Source organism: Gymnoscopelus braueri, assembly GCF_963280865.1.
Source record: "Gymnoscopelus braueri genome assembly, chromosome: 7".
Taxonomy (NCBI): Eukaryota; Metazoa; Chordata; class Actinopteri; order Myctophiformes; family Myctophidae; genus Gymnoscopelus; species Gymnoscopelus braueri.
Window position 1 is genome coordinate 21,859,036 of NC_137608.1, and position 15,087 is coordinate 21,874,122.

The 15,087-nt window shown below is 42.1% G+C and overlaps 1 protein-coding gene across 1 annotated transcript in view; it reads right to left on the reverse strand.

Moving 5' to 3' along the window:
* Window positions 1–15,087, reverse strand: part of kcnip3b (Kv channel interacting protein 3b, calsenilin) — a 44,070-nt gene that overhangs the window by 906 nt on the left and 28,077 nt on the right. Inside the window, exons 2-6 of the mRNA XM_080432611.1 lie at window positions 5,682–5,802; window positions 5,479–5,548; window positions 5,093–5,271; window positions 4,433–4,537; window positions 4,223–4,285 (exon numbers count right to left, since the gene is read on the reverse strand). Coding sequence (XP_080288737.1) covers window positions 4,223–4,285; window positions 4,433–4,537; window positions 5,093–5,271; window positions 5,479–5,548; window positions 5,682–5,802 — 538 coding nt within the window. The remainder of the gene's footprint in view (window positions 1–4,222; window positions 4,286–4,432; window positions 4,538–5,092; window positions 5,272–5,478; window positions 5,549–5,681; window positions 5,803–15,087) is intronic.

The window sequence follows — 15,087 nt, forward strand, 5'->3', positions numbered from 1 at the left end:
ACAAGATTCTCACCCGCTGGGCTGGTCTGCTCTTGCGTCTGCAGCTAAAGCTGTATGCATTAATTGTCACATCATACTGACACTCCACGGCATAAGTGAGGACGATGCACAGAGCATGTCAACGTGTAATGAGGCTTCAGCACTCTGTGACATAATGACAAGTTAGGAGATGGCATTCTTGTGAGCTTTTTGGAGCTGAGTGCTACAGCAGTTTAAAAATGCAAGCTCGCATGTACAAGACGTTGCTCTTTGAGGACTTCTTGTTTCAAAAAGCTACAAAGAAAAGCTTCTGACAGAATCAATCATTATGATTACTGCCTCTATTATGTTAAATTATTGTATTGTATTTTATTTTGTTATTATCATTATTTTAACTTGTATTGATGGCATGTAATTTAACTGATTGACTTTGAAAATAGACCGGACTGTTCAAAAATACATATAGTGCAATATCGGTGCTGAAAAACAGTGTAGAGGTGTCATAGCCGCAACAACAGTGAGAATAAAAACAGGAGAGGTACAGAGTCAAGAACCAAATACTGAGCTACTGACCCTAAATATCTGCACTGGCTCACTGATTGAGTGAATGAGTGAACAGTGTACAGTCTATATAATGCAGAGTGAATATATGAATGAACAAGCAAATAGTAAACATGTCATCCCCCACCAGTGATGTCCAGTAGTGCCACCTTTGGGACATCCAGTGATTGGGGAGAGTAGATTACTGTATTTTAAGTAAGTGTACTGTATGGGTAGTTGTAGAAGCATTTTGCCATGGGACAATCAAGAGTAGATAGATATATTTATGTTCACTGCTTTCCTCCGAATTAGTCATACAAGTCATATCATGAAATGTTTTATTTTAATAGTTCTGTTTGTAAGCAATAATATAAGAACAATTGCAACAAATACAATTTGTACATTACACAAGGACTAACGCCAGATATGTCTCACCCCCAAGGATGAGAAAACCCTCCAAATCTGACCTAGGCAATAGGAACTTCTGCATACATTATAGATGGTATGGCATTACGTCAGAGCCTGAATGAAACAGAGTTTCAAACTTTCAGAACATGTTCTCAAAATCTTTTCACTGCTATCGGAAGAGGAAACAAATTATTTGTGTTTCCAAGGTTGTTTCCACAAGTGTCATCGTTTGTGATGACACTTGTGGCTGACATCTTTGTGTTACTCTTGTATTATGAAAGTTGTAGCAAGGCTCAGCTTCCGCCCTAATGCACAAAGGCCATACTGTACAGGCAAAGAGAGGTTTGTGCCAATCAATACAATCTTCAAAAAGCTGGGGAAATCCTTGTGCCAGTGCTTTCCAGTTTGTCATGCCTTCAGGAGCTATGATATGCGGAACAGTTTTGTTTTTTAAATAGCAAACAAACAGGAACTAAAAGGCCTAAGTCGCTTTAGGTTGGCAACAAATCTTGAGCCATTGCCTGTAGTAAGAGGTTACACCCTCCTACACATTTTGTATGGCCACAAGAAGAATGAGAAATGGGTTTAGTGTACCACTCTGGGTGAGTGTATGTGTCACAGTACGTTTGGAGAACCAGTACGATTGAAGACAGAGCGCTCGTTTTTAGGCACGGGGCTCCTTCGGGGCGAGGCGGGGCTTTTCGAGACAGGGTTTATTAGCGAGGCTCGCGAGGAGGAGAAGGAGGACGCGGCGCTGCGAGGCGTGGGTTTATTAGGCGAGGCTCGCGAGGAAGAGGAGCCTCCTCCTCCTCCTCCTCCTCGCGTAATAAACCGTCCCGTCCTCTCCTTCTCTCCTTCTCCTCCTCCTCCGAGGAGGAGAAGGAGAACGCGGAGAGGCGGGGCTTTGATGCGCCGAGCGGACCTGTCTTTTGTTGTTCCCCCCCACATAGCAACCAGGAAGCTACGCTAGGGGAACCATAATATCTATGAGGGGAACGCTGAACACGCGTTCACACGCACACGCTTGTCCATGACGGAGGCGCGCCGATTTAGTGGAGCTTGAGGCCGAGGAAGCGCGCCCTCGCGCCTCGAGGCGCGAGTGCCCGCGCTGACCGGCCGACGCTCCACTAGTCGACTCAGCGCCGTTTGATTTGTAAACCGATAGGGACAGAATAGTTCTTTTCATGGATCACTGTGTGTGTGTGTGTGTGTGTGTGTGTGTGTGTGTGTGTGTGTGTGTGTGTGTGTGTGTGTGTGTGTCAGGGAGAAAGTAAAACAAAAGCCAGAACACAATAAAAGTATCTAAACAGTCCTGCTTTCAATAAACCAAAAAAAGCATGAGCGCGTGCGCGTGTGTGCGTGTGTGTGTGTGTGTGTGTGTGTGTGTGTGTGTGTGTGTGTGTGTGTGTGTGTGTGTGTGTGTGTGTGTGTGTGTGACTGTGTGTGTGTGTGTGTGTGGCCATATATGTTTGTGCACAAGCCTGGCTTGTGGCTCCCTCTAGTGCTGGGTGGGTGGTAAAAACGAGCGCGCTTTCTTCAATCATACTGGTTCTCCAATCATACTGTAACATATGCACTGCTAAACACCTCGCACATGCCTGCCTCTCAACTACCCACAACTGAAGATTCATTTTGGCAGCATGTGCAACCATCACATAAACAGTGCTTTTAAGTCCTCTGGGGGGAGGTTGCAGTTGACAGAAGGACACACCTCGGGGTTATGAGACACACATGCCAAGTTTAGGACCGAATGGTCGGACGATGTCAGATTTTTGCCAGGGACAAAATGTATGTGTAATCTATGGTTTGTGTTCTTCTCTTCATACATTTACACCAATAGGGCCCCATTGTATTGAAGTGCTGGCCGTACTAGTTACCTGGTACCTGGTTAGGTGCTGGTGACATCAAAGGGTGAAGTGAACAGACAAATAACCCACTTTTATGATAAGATGTAGCGTATTGTATATATAACTCATATTTCCTGTCTCCTTACTTTAATAATGACATGCCTATACATACCTTTGGTATTTTTTAGTGTATACATTTCAAATATGGACAAAGGTATTGATTCAATATTTGCTTTATTGTATGCAATAACCGTCTATGAAAAGAAATCCGTACATGATGCTTTTGAAGAATCCTACATTTTCATTTTAGGTGGACCCAAATACCAATCAAATTTCTTTTAAAATAACATTATTTTATACAACCATCAACATAATGGGGAAGAGGAAAAAAGATTGAGGGAGATATTGGGTTTATTAGGGTACTTTGCTACATATACTATGCAATAAGTTTGTACATATACTGTACATACATTCTTCCTCCTGTGTCCTCCACCCACCAGGAAACCCAATATGGGTCAGGGACAGGGTACATAATGTAACCAGCTGGATTTGATTCTGGGAATGGAAAACTAAATATCTATCGTTCAGCCAGAGTAGAATCCCTTGGCCAAGGGAGATATGGACATACATGCATTTATGTCACTATCTCCACTAGTCTCAACACTGTATCACAACACGTAACACAAGGCCATGGCACGTCATATAGATCTCTAAATCAATATCTATTTGGTGGTCAAAGATCAAGGAAGTAATCTGGTTTTCCATGTCTTTGGCAATTTTCTGATCTTTGCATGGTAGTCTATTGTGTCTCTATACTTAGTTTGTTTATGCAGAGCATGGTCAACTGAAAAACAATTATTACAAATATTACAGTAAGTGGTTGAAGTTGAACTCAACCTATAGAGCATCGCAGTTCCCGCCCACTTCCTGGTTTTTCCTGGTGCCGGAAGGAAAAACTCAATGCATTTTTCCCATTGACATTTCCAAAAATATTTATATCAATTAATTTAAGCCTAGAATCAAGCCAATAAAACATGACCATCATCATGACCATAAAATGTTTCTTTCTGTGATTTTATTTTATTTTATATTTAATTATATGATATACTATATTTAATAAATACCCTTTGTTTTGCCGTTTTCAACAAAAAAAAATCACAGAATCAAACGTTTTATGGTCATGATGATGGTCATGTTTTATTGGCTTGATTCTAGGCTTAAATTAATTGATATAAATATTTTTGGAAAAATGCATTGAGTATTTTGCGGTGGAACCCGGAAGGGGCGGGAACTGCGATGCTCTATATCTACCTGCATGTCCATTATCATAGTCACCACCTGCTGAACCAGTGACAATTATGTTACTCTGGGTGAATTAATCTCTTGTGCAATGACTTTTGTGCCGTTAATGCCTGTTATTTTCTGTCTGTGTGTGCAAGATGAGTTACCTTCTGACATGTTTCAATGAACTCTTCAATGGTCACCACGCCATCTCTGTTTCGGTCCATCTTCTACGGGTAGGAAAGGAAAGGAACAATGGAAAGACAGGATGCATGAGTCAGACCTCTTCTGTCTGACATTCTATGTGACATTCATTAGAGCAGAGTGGAAAACAAACAATATGAATGGGTGTGCATGTGTCTTCACGTGTGTGCAACCTGAAAGAACTTGTCGACGTGTTCGGAAGGATCATCATCTCGCACACAGGGGTAAGTGTACCTTCCCATCATGTCGTAGATTGACTTCATTATTGCCAGCATTTCCTGAGAAAGGAGAAGTGGACATTTAATGCTTCTGTGTGTGAATAGCTTTTTTTTAAACTTCTACATAGCAGTGGTTTACAGTGGTACTGTATATCATTGGCCTTCCAAACCTGGTTTATGGACTAATTGACCTTCCATCCTGGTTTATGGCCAAAAACAGGACTAGAAAGGTCCTTTTTCTGTATTTCAATATATTTGACGCACTGCTTACATATAGTAAATACTAATATTTTCATGTTCAGCACCTTTTAACCTCTTGTTTTTGAAAAGTGCTATATAAATGATTATAACTATCATTATTATTAAAACTGGAAAAAGGACCTCAGATATCTGTAATAACAACAAAGCAAATTATCCATCCAAACAAAACGAAAAAAAATCGTCTAATAGCCTAATATACTCCGTAGTAGGATGGTGTCGCTTGCTGAAAAGACATGATCTGCAAGCTACTGTAACAACACGTCATATTGCCGCATTGTTAGTTTGAAGATCAGTACTCTTTGACAAGCGACACTGTTGTGCGTTGGATTATAAATTATGATAAACAACATGCACCTCTTTGGTGATGTATCCATCCTTATTGATGTCATACAAGTTAAAGGCCCAGTTGAGTTTCTCGGTGACGGTGCCCCTCAGCAGCACAGACAGACCAATGACAAAGTCCTCAAAGCGGATTGAGCCATTTCTGTCCATGTCAAATGCGTTGAATAGGAAATGAGCGTAGGTTGTCGCATCTGTGCCACAGCAGTTGAGAGGAGAGTGGGACGGAGAGTGACAAGGGACAAAAGACAAACATAAGAAAAATAACAGGATTGACCATCAAATAATTCACAATTTACTCCCCCCCCCCCCCCCCCCCCCCCGAAGCATCCATTAATGGTGTGTGTAAGAACAAGGGAGGGTGAGAGGATATGAGGGAAGAGATTGTTAAATCTCCTAACCTCCTTGGGGAAAGAACTGAGAATAGATGGACTTGAATGTCTCCTCATCAACCAAGCCACTGGGACACTCCTGCAAGAGAGAGAGATGGGAGGGTCTGTATTGGAACATTTTAGGTATATAAACAAACAAACAAACAAATAAAAGCAATTATTAAAACTCAGTCTCAGTTCTCATCCATAGACCACTTCATGGCCTGACATACATTTTTAAAGCCCCGGTAGAGAGACTGCAGCTCCTTCTTGGTGAACTTGGTCTGAGCCTGCAGCTGGTCCAGTCCCTCAGGCTGGTGACGCACCGTGGACAACTCCAAGTCAATGTCACTACTGTCTGTGCATGGGAGAGAGAGAGAGAGAGAGAGAGAGAGAGAGAGAGAGAGAGAGAGAGAGAGAGAGAGAGAGAGAGAGAGAGAGAGATATATGGATGGATGGACGGACGGACAGAGAGAGAGACAGAGAGACAGAGAGACAGAGACAGAGAAATAGGGAAAAGGTGGAAGGAGGGAGAGTTCAAGAGAAAAAAAGAGGCAGGGTGGGGGTCGAGGATAAGTGCATATATGCAGGCCAACTTGGAGGGAGGGAGGGAGGAGAAGGGAGAACACATCAAAGAGGCATTGGATATAGTATAGGTGCAGGTAAGCGGGGACAAGAGAGTTAGAAGGGAAGGAGGAGAAAAACAGGACTGAAAGAAGAGGGGATACTTTCTTTTATAGTGGAGTTGTCACCAAATGAGAGCTAGATCTGATTTGCTTACAGCTGCGATGGAGCAAATAAAAACTTGACTGAAAGTTCAAAGGCTCTCTTCTGTAATCGTAAAGCAAATTATTGGGGTAATTTACGTCGCGGCACCATTGGTTTCAGTTCACACATCACTAAGAGAAAGCATTGGATGACTGGGAGAGGAAGAGGGGGGAAAAACACCAAGAAGGGAGATCTCACATTCTCCATACTCACCATCTTTAGACAGAGAAGAGGAGGAGGAAGAGCAGCATTGACGAAGATAGGACAATAGACAGAGAAAGAGAGAAAGTGAGAGAGAGAGAGAGAGAGAGAGAGAGAGAGAGAGAGAGAGAGAGAGAGAGAGATTGAGATGGAGAGAGAAAGAGAGATTGAGAGAGAGAGAGAGAGAGAGAGAGAGAGAGAGAGAGAGAGAGAGAGAGAGAGAGAGAGAGAGAGAGAGAGAGAGAGAGAAGAAGAAAAACAACAACAAAGAAAACAATTAGGTTGGTTCGGTTACTGGGACGGATCGGTGGTCAGCGAGTGGTCCGGAGAGGAAAGGAATTGTGTTATTATTCTCAGAAAGCATCCAACAGAGCAGTGAAACAGAATGTATGTATAGGATAGGTGTCTAATGTGAACCCAAAAGCATAGTGAAGACAGGACGCAGCGTGAAGTCACAGCAGACCCTTCATCTCATGTTCATTTGGAACATTAGGTTGCACAAACAGCAAAAACCTGGAGTGTTCATGTAACTCTGAAAGTTGTTTACAGTTTCAGAGTTACATGAACACCGGATTTTTGCTGTGTAGGACATACAGTACAGACCGTACAGACTATGTCCATGTTACTTCCAGGGAGATAAATACAGCAGGAGTTGAACTGTGGGACATAACGCTATATGGTTCACACATTCCAAACCATCATGATGGCTCTGAAACTTTCTCTGCCTTTCTAACACCAAGCAGATTTTAACATTCCCATATACAGTAGGTGCAGTTAAACATGAGGTTCCCTGATTTCTGCTATTTCAGTTGAACCTCAAAATCTCTTGTTCATAGTTCACAGAGTGGACAGGTTTTTCAGTGTTGCAATCAACTCAAATATTCAGAACACTTCAATAAACTCCCCAACTGCAGGACTTATTTTAAACTTTGTGTGTATACATACGACCATGTCAAATCATGGCAAAAACATCATCATTTATCCAGAACCTGAAAAATACTAAATCAATCTTGCTCCTCCAACTCGGTTGCCATCCCAGCCCTCTCCGCTTACACGTCCCACTCTGACACACACAAGCTTTACCCCTCTTTCCCATCTCTCTCTCTCTCTCTCTCTCTCTCTCTCTCTCTCTCTCTCTCTCTCTCTCTCTCTCTCTCTCTCCTCTCTCTCTCTCTCCTCTCTCTCTCTCTTCCTCTCTCTCTCTCTCTCTCTCTCTCTCTCTCTCTCTCTCTCTCTCTCTCTCTCTCTCTCTCTCTCTCTCTCACTCCATCCCAGGGGTTGTCTCACCCGTTTTTTTGATGTCAATGAGGCCCAGCAGGTGCATAAGCTTGAGGAACATGATCAACAGACAGACGATCCCCACAGTCTGGAGTCCTTCCGTCTCCCACCTTGAACTCATCCTGACTTTGATCTCTTTCTGATCTCTCCTTCCCTGTCACTCAACTCGGTTGTGGTCCTTTTTGCTCTCCACCTCCCTCACTCCAGCTTTGGAGTCATCACGCCTGCATTGCCTGTCTCAGACTGGCTTTGCACTCGTCTTTGCTAGCCCTACTTGATGCGTAAATCACTGTCAATCACCCTCCACTTTCTTTCTGTCACGCTGCTACTCTTTCTTCTTTTTTTTGACGGTTTTATTCTCTCTTCAATTTGTCTTGTTAGTCGTCATTCAAGGTATTCCCCACGACGGACAGCTGCGACCTCAATGGACTGCTGGATCGAGGTCATGAAAGTGGATCAGATTATTGCTGTGAAAACAGCTAAAAGAAAAAAGTAGCAAAATAATCCCCCCCAAAATACTGTATACTACCAATAAAACGAATGAAGACTCTGATGAATCTGTGAAATATCCAATCGGATTACGCACCGTGACACCAGGCATGTATATATTTTGTATAATGCTACAGTTGGTCGACATATATCTTACTCATAGATAAAAATCTCTGGCGATGAGGGGAAGCAGGCACCAACCTTTTTGCAAGAATTACTAATCTTCTGCTGCCTCCTGAATTTCATCCCTCCCCTTCACATCTTTCTCTTCTGCTAATTAACCTAAATGAACTGCAGACACAAAGAAATCCTGCTTCTGTCCCAGTTCCATTTAAAACACTCAGTAAAGAACCAGGGACTTCGGGGTACAGAATATCAGCACTGGAAGTCAATAGCTCTAAACTGGTTTTGGTCTATGGTACCTGAACAGTTAATTGACGATGACTTCAGGACCCAATAAATAAAACCATATTCCCATATTGAAGTTTTTTATCCCAGGCTCTCTAAGAACCTGCAAACTAATTTTGGGTAGGCTACCTGATCCGCTTGCTGAGAAATTGTGCTTTAAGCAATTAAAGGCTTTTACGCATCATTATTCCTATTGTGAGTGACACACAGAGTAACATTTGCCTTTAAGGAACCACAGAGTTGGTGGTTGTATAGGTGAATGGGTGCCATGCATCCCATGTTCCCAGTTAGCTCTGTGATCCACTTTCTAATTGCTCTCGTCTCTTCTGGGACCGTTAACACAGATTTAATAACGTGCTGCTTGACTGGGACTGTCACTCAGTGAAAAACTAATACGAATACACTGAGCTGAAAATCCCCTGGGCACTGTGACACTTGATGACTTGACTCATTTCATTGTCTGTCTCTTTTCTTTTTTCGGTTCTTTTTTGTGTTATCTCTGCTGACCTCTAGTGGGGAAGAGGAAAGCAACAGAAGAAAGGCAAGCGTACACTATTTGTCAGACATGGGGGGGATACATTTTCACCACCAGTTGACTGAAACTGAGAATTACAACTGTAGAAGGGAAACTTAATCCTAGACCATAACAACAAGTCCACTGTAGAAATTAATGGAGCGTTGTTGAAACGGCCTGTCTCAAAGTACATGGAATCCATTCATCATGGAGGCTCAAGGTTATGAGACTGTGGTTGTGTGACTGTGTGACTCAGTGTCATGCACTATATTTCATCAAATGTTTTATTAAACTATTCACAGTACAATTACATAGGCCTACATGTTTATTAGTAACCGATCTATGAGTTAAACTATCTGTTAAATGAATAAGCAAGCAAAGAAATGAGTGAGAAAAAGAAACAGCAGACAGCATACATCTACAAATAACACAATTCTGATCCCCTACATGGGTACTATTCACAATAACAACACACAGAAATAGAAATAGAGTAAACACCAGATATCAGAGAGACCCAAAATAGGCTTATAGAGCTCTACAAGGCAAGGCTAGTTCCAGGATGAGGAAATATCAATATCATCCCAAAATAGGCAGGACTGGGCAGGGTTTTACACAATGTTGTCATCGGAGCATGAAAGTAGTAGGCAACAATGGCAACAATCAAAGACAGTCTGTCACTTTAGATTTACGTCACAGAGACAACAAAGAGTTGAGTCAAGTTAATGGACGTTTCGTACAGCACTAGAGACATAAATTGTGTGGCTGATGAGCCACCTATTTGTATTGGATGTTAACGGATAACATCATGATCCCAAGAGCAGGAGCAAGGGTCAAGAGACGGCGCCCTGTCAAAATGAACATGCTCCTTAGGCTTATCAGGTCCATCAGGTGCAGAACTAGAGGCCTTTAATGTCACTATTGCTTATGTAGCAAGAGAGAGAGAGAGAGGCGGGCAGACAGTCAGACAGACAGACAGACAGACAGACAGACAGACAGACAGACAGACAGACAGACAGACAGACAGACAGACAGACAGACAGACAGACAGACAGAGGCACAGAGGCGATGGCCAGCGTCCTTCAGGGTCCTGGTGGAGGGTTCCAGGTTCCATATTTAGGCGGCCTCAGAGAAGGCCTGTTCAATAACAGCATGTATAATTGATGTGAAGTAATGCTAAACCTGGGTGTAGGCCCTGCCTCTCTGAAATAGTGACCACAGAGAAAGGAAGGGAGTGAGAGAAAACGAGCGAGAGAGAGAGAGAGAGAGAGAGAGAGAGAGAGAGAGAGAGAGAGAGAGAGAGAGAGAGAGAGAGAGAGAGAGAGAGAGTGTGTAGAGACAGCGATGCAGAGAATCAGGGAGAAAGGGTGTCACAGAGAAAGTGACAAAGAGAGAGACATGGCGAGATGTTTGCTTTCCGAGGAACTAACTGCAGATTGAAGACAGTGAGAGAGCGATGAATAATGAAAACACATTACGGGTGTTCCGTTGAGTTTTATAGCTTGCTTATGATGCCTGACCATATGAGACGCACTAATGTACCGCCTGGAGCCTTTCAACTGTAATTGCCTTGGCACCGTGTCTACAGGGCACTCTGGCTTGGCTGGCCTTTGGCCTAAAACCTTCATCAAAGCAAACAACACCATTTAAAGAGAAATATCTGGCGCCCTTTTTTTCTTTAACAGTACACACTCAAACACACACGCTATCTGAATGCCCACCAACAAACAAGCTTCTCCCTCCACCTAACCACTTCACCATCATCATGAAGTACATGCAGTAGGTGCCATGACGATTTGTTGTTATAAGATAACAACTCAAGGGTACTAAGTGAAAAATCGTTACGCGGCGGATAAAAGCATGAAATTTGATACAGATGTCCCTTGGGTCATCCTAAAACATCCTAGAAGGGGTGCCCAAAAAAATCTTAAACAGGAAGTGAGTTATGGACAAAATCCAAAATGGCCACCTAAACTGTTGACCGTTGACTCAAAAGACACCAAAATAATCTCCAAAAAGCATAAAATGTGGCACACATGTCCTTTGGGTCATCCTAAGACATCCTAGAAGGGGAGCCCAAAAAAATCTGAAACAGGAAGTGAGTTATTGACCAAATTGAAAATGGCCGCCTAGTGTTGTCGATTGACTCAAAAGACAACTAAAGAATCTCCAAAAAGTATAAAATGTGTCACACAAGTCCCTTGGGTCATCCTAAGACATCCTAGAAGGGGTGCCCAAAAAAGTCTTCAACAGGAAGTGAGTTATTGACTAAATTGAAAATGGCCGCCTACAGTGTTGGCGATTGACTCAAAAAGCCTATAGAATCTCCAAAAAGTATACAATTTGGCACATATGTCCCTTGGGTCATCCTAACACATCCTAGAAGGGGTGCCAAAAATAATCTGAAACAGGAAGTGAGTTATTGACTAAATTGAAAATGGCCGTCTACAGTGTTGAAAGATGATGCAAGATACCTACAGAATCTCATAAAAGCATGAAATGTGGTACAAATGTCCCTTGGGTGATCTGAACGCATCCTACAAGGGGTGCCCAAAAAGGTTTTAAACAGGAAGTGACCGCCTAAAAGCAGTTGACACAAAAGAAAACATAAAAGGGGACGTCATAAAAGTGTATAATTTGGTACGTACATTGAGTGCTTCTTAATATATCCTAGAAGGGGTTATTTATTTGTTTGCTTGTTTATTAAACTTTTTAGGAAGGGACCATGTTGAAGAAATTCTAAATGGCTGTTTAAACAGTTGACCATGGCAGTCTGCATATTATGCAGACTCAATACGACAGGTTATGCAGTGCATAACTTGCCGTATTTTGTAGTCTACCTTCTGTTTTCATTTCTACATCACTTATTTATTTTACTTTCTGCATAATTTTTTTATTGTACTCTTTGAATCTTCTTTATTTATCTAACTCTCTGCATATTCTCATTTATTTTACTCTGCATCTTATCTTACTCTGCATATTCTTATTTTACTCTCTGCATCTTATTTATTTTGCACTCTACATCTTCTTGCTTGTTTTACACTCTATCTTCTCATGTATTTTCTTCTTGATCATTACTGTTTTTTTGTGATTAGTGTTTAGTAACTACATGTATTCATGTGTGCCATTTCGCAATTACCAGCACATTGGCATAATGCTCTGCAAGGTAACCCAGCATCCCGGCATCTACACTTTCTCGAACAGAAGGGCTCAGCTTTGCAGCCACACTTGAGTTCTCTACAAACTTAAGCAGCCTCTGGCAAGAGTGTCCATAAAGGTGTCCACGAATCAGCGACTTTAATTTATTTGTCAGGAGATGGTAGAGATTGCATAGCTTTCAGGCTTCTGGACCAAATGCTAGATTGGCTGCTCGATTTGAATATTGTAGCAGTGCAGCCCGTGTGGGAGGAGTGTTTTCCATTGAGAGACTATTCAAACTTTTTTTGGCACCCCTTAGGATGCATTCAGATCACCCAAGGGACATTTGTACCAAATTTCATGCTTTTATGAGATTATTTTTTATGAGTGTCTTTTGCATCATCTGTCAAGACTGTACACAGGCATTTTCAATTTAGTCAATAACTCACTTCCTGTTTCAGATAATTTCAGGCACCCCTTCTAGGATGTCTTAGGATGACCCAAGGGACATGTATGCCATTATGAGATTCTTTAGTTGTCTTTTGAGTCAATCGACAACACTGTAGGCGGTCATTTTCAATTTTGTCAATGACTCACTTCCTGTTTAAGATTTTTTTGGGCACCCCTTCTGGGATGTCTTGGGATGACCCAAGGGACATGTATGCCAAATTGTATGCTTTTATGAGATTCTTTAGTTGTCTTTTGAGTCAATAGATAACACTGTAGGCGGCCATTTTCAATTTTGTCAATAACTCAGTTCCTGCTTAAGATTTCTTTGGGCACCCCTTCTAGGATGTCTTAGGATGACCAAAAAGACATGTGTGCCAAATTGTATGCTTTTATGAGATTCTTTAGTTGTCTTTTGAGTCAATCGACAACACTAGGCGGCCATTTTCAATTTAGTCAATAACTCACTTCCTGTTTCAGATTCCTTTGGGCACCCCTTCTAGGATGTCTTAGGATAACCCAAGGGACATATGTGCCAAATTTTATGCTTTTTGGAGATTCTTTTGGTGTCTTTTGAGTCAACGGTCAACAGTTTAGGTGGCCATTTTGAATTTTGTCCATAAGTCACTTCGTGTTTAAGATTTTTTTGGGCACCCCTTCTAGGATGTTTTAGGATGACCCAAGGGACATCTGTATCAAATTTCATGCTTTTATCCGCCGCGTAACGATTTGGCCATTTTTTGTGCTTAGTACCCCCTACTATTCAGTAAAAAACAATAATGAATGAATGAATGAATGAATGAGGGATGAAGGAAGGTCATTTAAATATCAAAAGTTTGCTGTGATTTCAAAACTTTGTATGTTTGGTAATACAATGAATTAATATAAGAAACAATGAATTAATATGTCATCCTGAGCTCAACCACCTCTTACATGACACATACATAAACACATAGCTGTTAGTCAGGAAAGGAGGTGGGGGCCCAGAGGGCCCTTACCTTCACGGGTCGACATAGGCTCCAGGATGCCAAACTGCTTGAGCACTGCCATGAAAAGGATGATGACAACACCAATGGCAAACAGTTCCATGCCCAGGATCTCCATGATAGCGAAACGCTCTGGGCCAAGCCCGCACAGAAAGGCCTGGCCCAGGGGAAGACCCAAAAGAAGGGGTAGGTTGGGCCCCTAGCTAGGCCAGTTAGACCACCTATGAAGCAATGTTCTTAAGAGACGCAAGTGGGGCTGAAGCTAATCTGCAGTGGGAGACAGCATGGGTTTTACGTCCAGGCACAGCATGAGAACGAGGCCAGCCAGCTGGGTGATGGTTGGTTTAATGTCAACAATGATGGTGAAATGGAAAATACGTGGAAGTCGACATATATGGAGAACCTCCTTCACTCCAACCATGAGGAAAAATGGAGGCTGCATCAGAGGTCATTAATTTTAGTACATTAAAAGAGGCGGTCAGGGTCGCGTCCAAGACATTCCCGCGGTGCTCAAGAGGCACTGACAGGTGAAATATACAGATTACAGTACGGTACACCCTCTCACTCCAAACAAATGATCGTCAGTCTTCAAGTCATTGTGTCTCACGCCAGGGACACTGCTATACATATTCTATTTTAGGTGACAATGTATTTAAAAATAAGCAGAAATTCCAATGAAGCCACGTTATTTCATGTCATTTTTGGTTCATGAAAACTGTATCTCTGAATTTTCTGATTAAGGAAGAGAGAGGCTGGCGGAATACAGCTGTCATACTGCAAAATAGATTATTCATGAAAATTAACCAGCACACCCAGGACTTCTCATCTACATCATATAAAACAATATCATCAATTATTTGAGCAATTTGTTCAAACTTGAAAACTCAAATATGACTAGGCCTACTCTATGTTTGTGAAATTAAATAAGACCCAAATACAACCTGACGCCCTTGTCTCAGGACCATCCTTTTCTACATAATACACCTGTAAGACAATGTGTTAAAGTTTTGTTAACTTACCCACTAATCTTTAAAAACAAGCATATATCAACACACAAAGAGAAGTGCATGCAAAGAGGCTGCTTAATATCTGAATAATCAATCAGAGATTAATAGTTTACGTGTGGGCCCGCTGACTCCCGAATGCTTGAGTGCTATTTTTAAGCTTCAATCTACCATTTTCACGATTCACTCCTGCCACATTTTCCGGGACCTGCCGTCATTCCTTGGGTTTAGTCGGCTTTCCAGAGACCTAAAACAGAAGCGGAGTCTCACAACAGTCCCCTTTTTCTTTCAGTCCAATCCAATTCCTTGCACCGTGGAACAACTGTGGACACTTTATACTTGTGGCGTTCTTCGGCTTAGCTCAGTTGGATCTGATGCAGCCTGCGATTCAGCATTCGGCTAAGTCCAG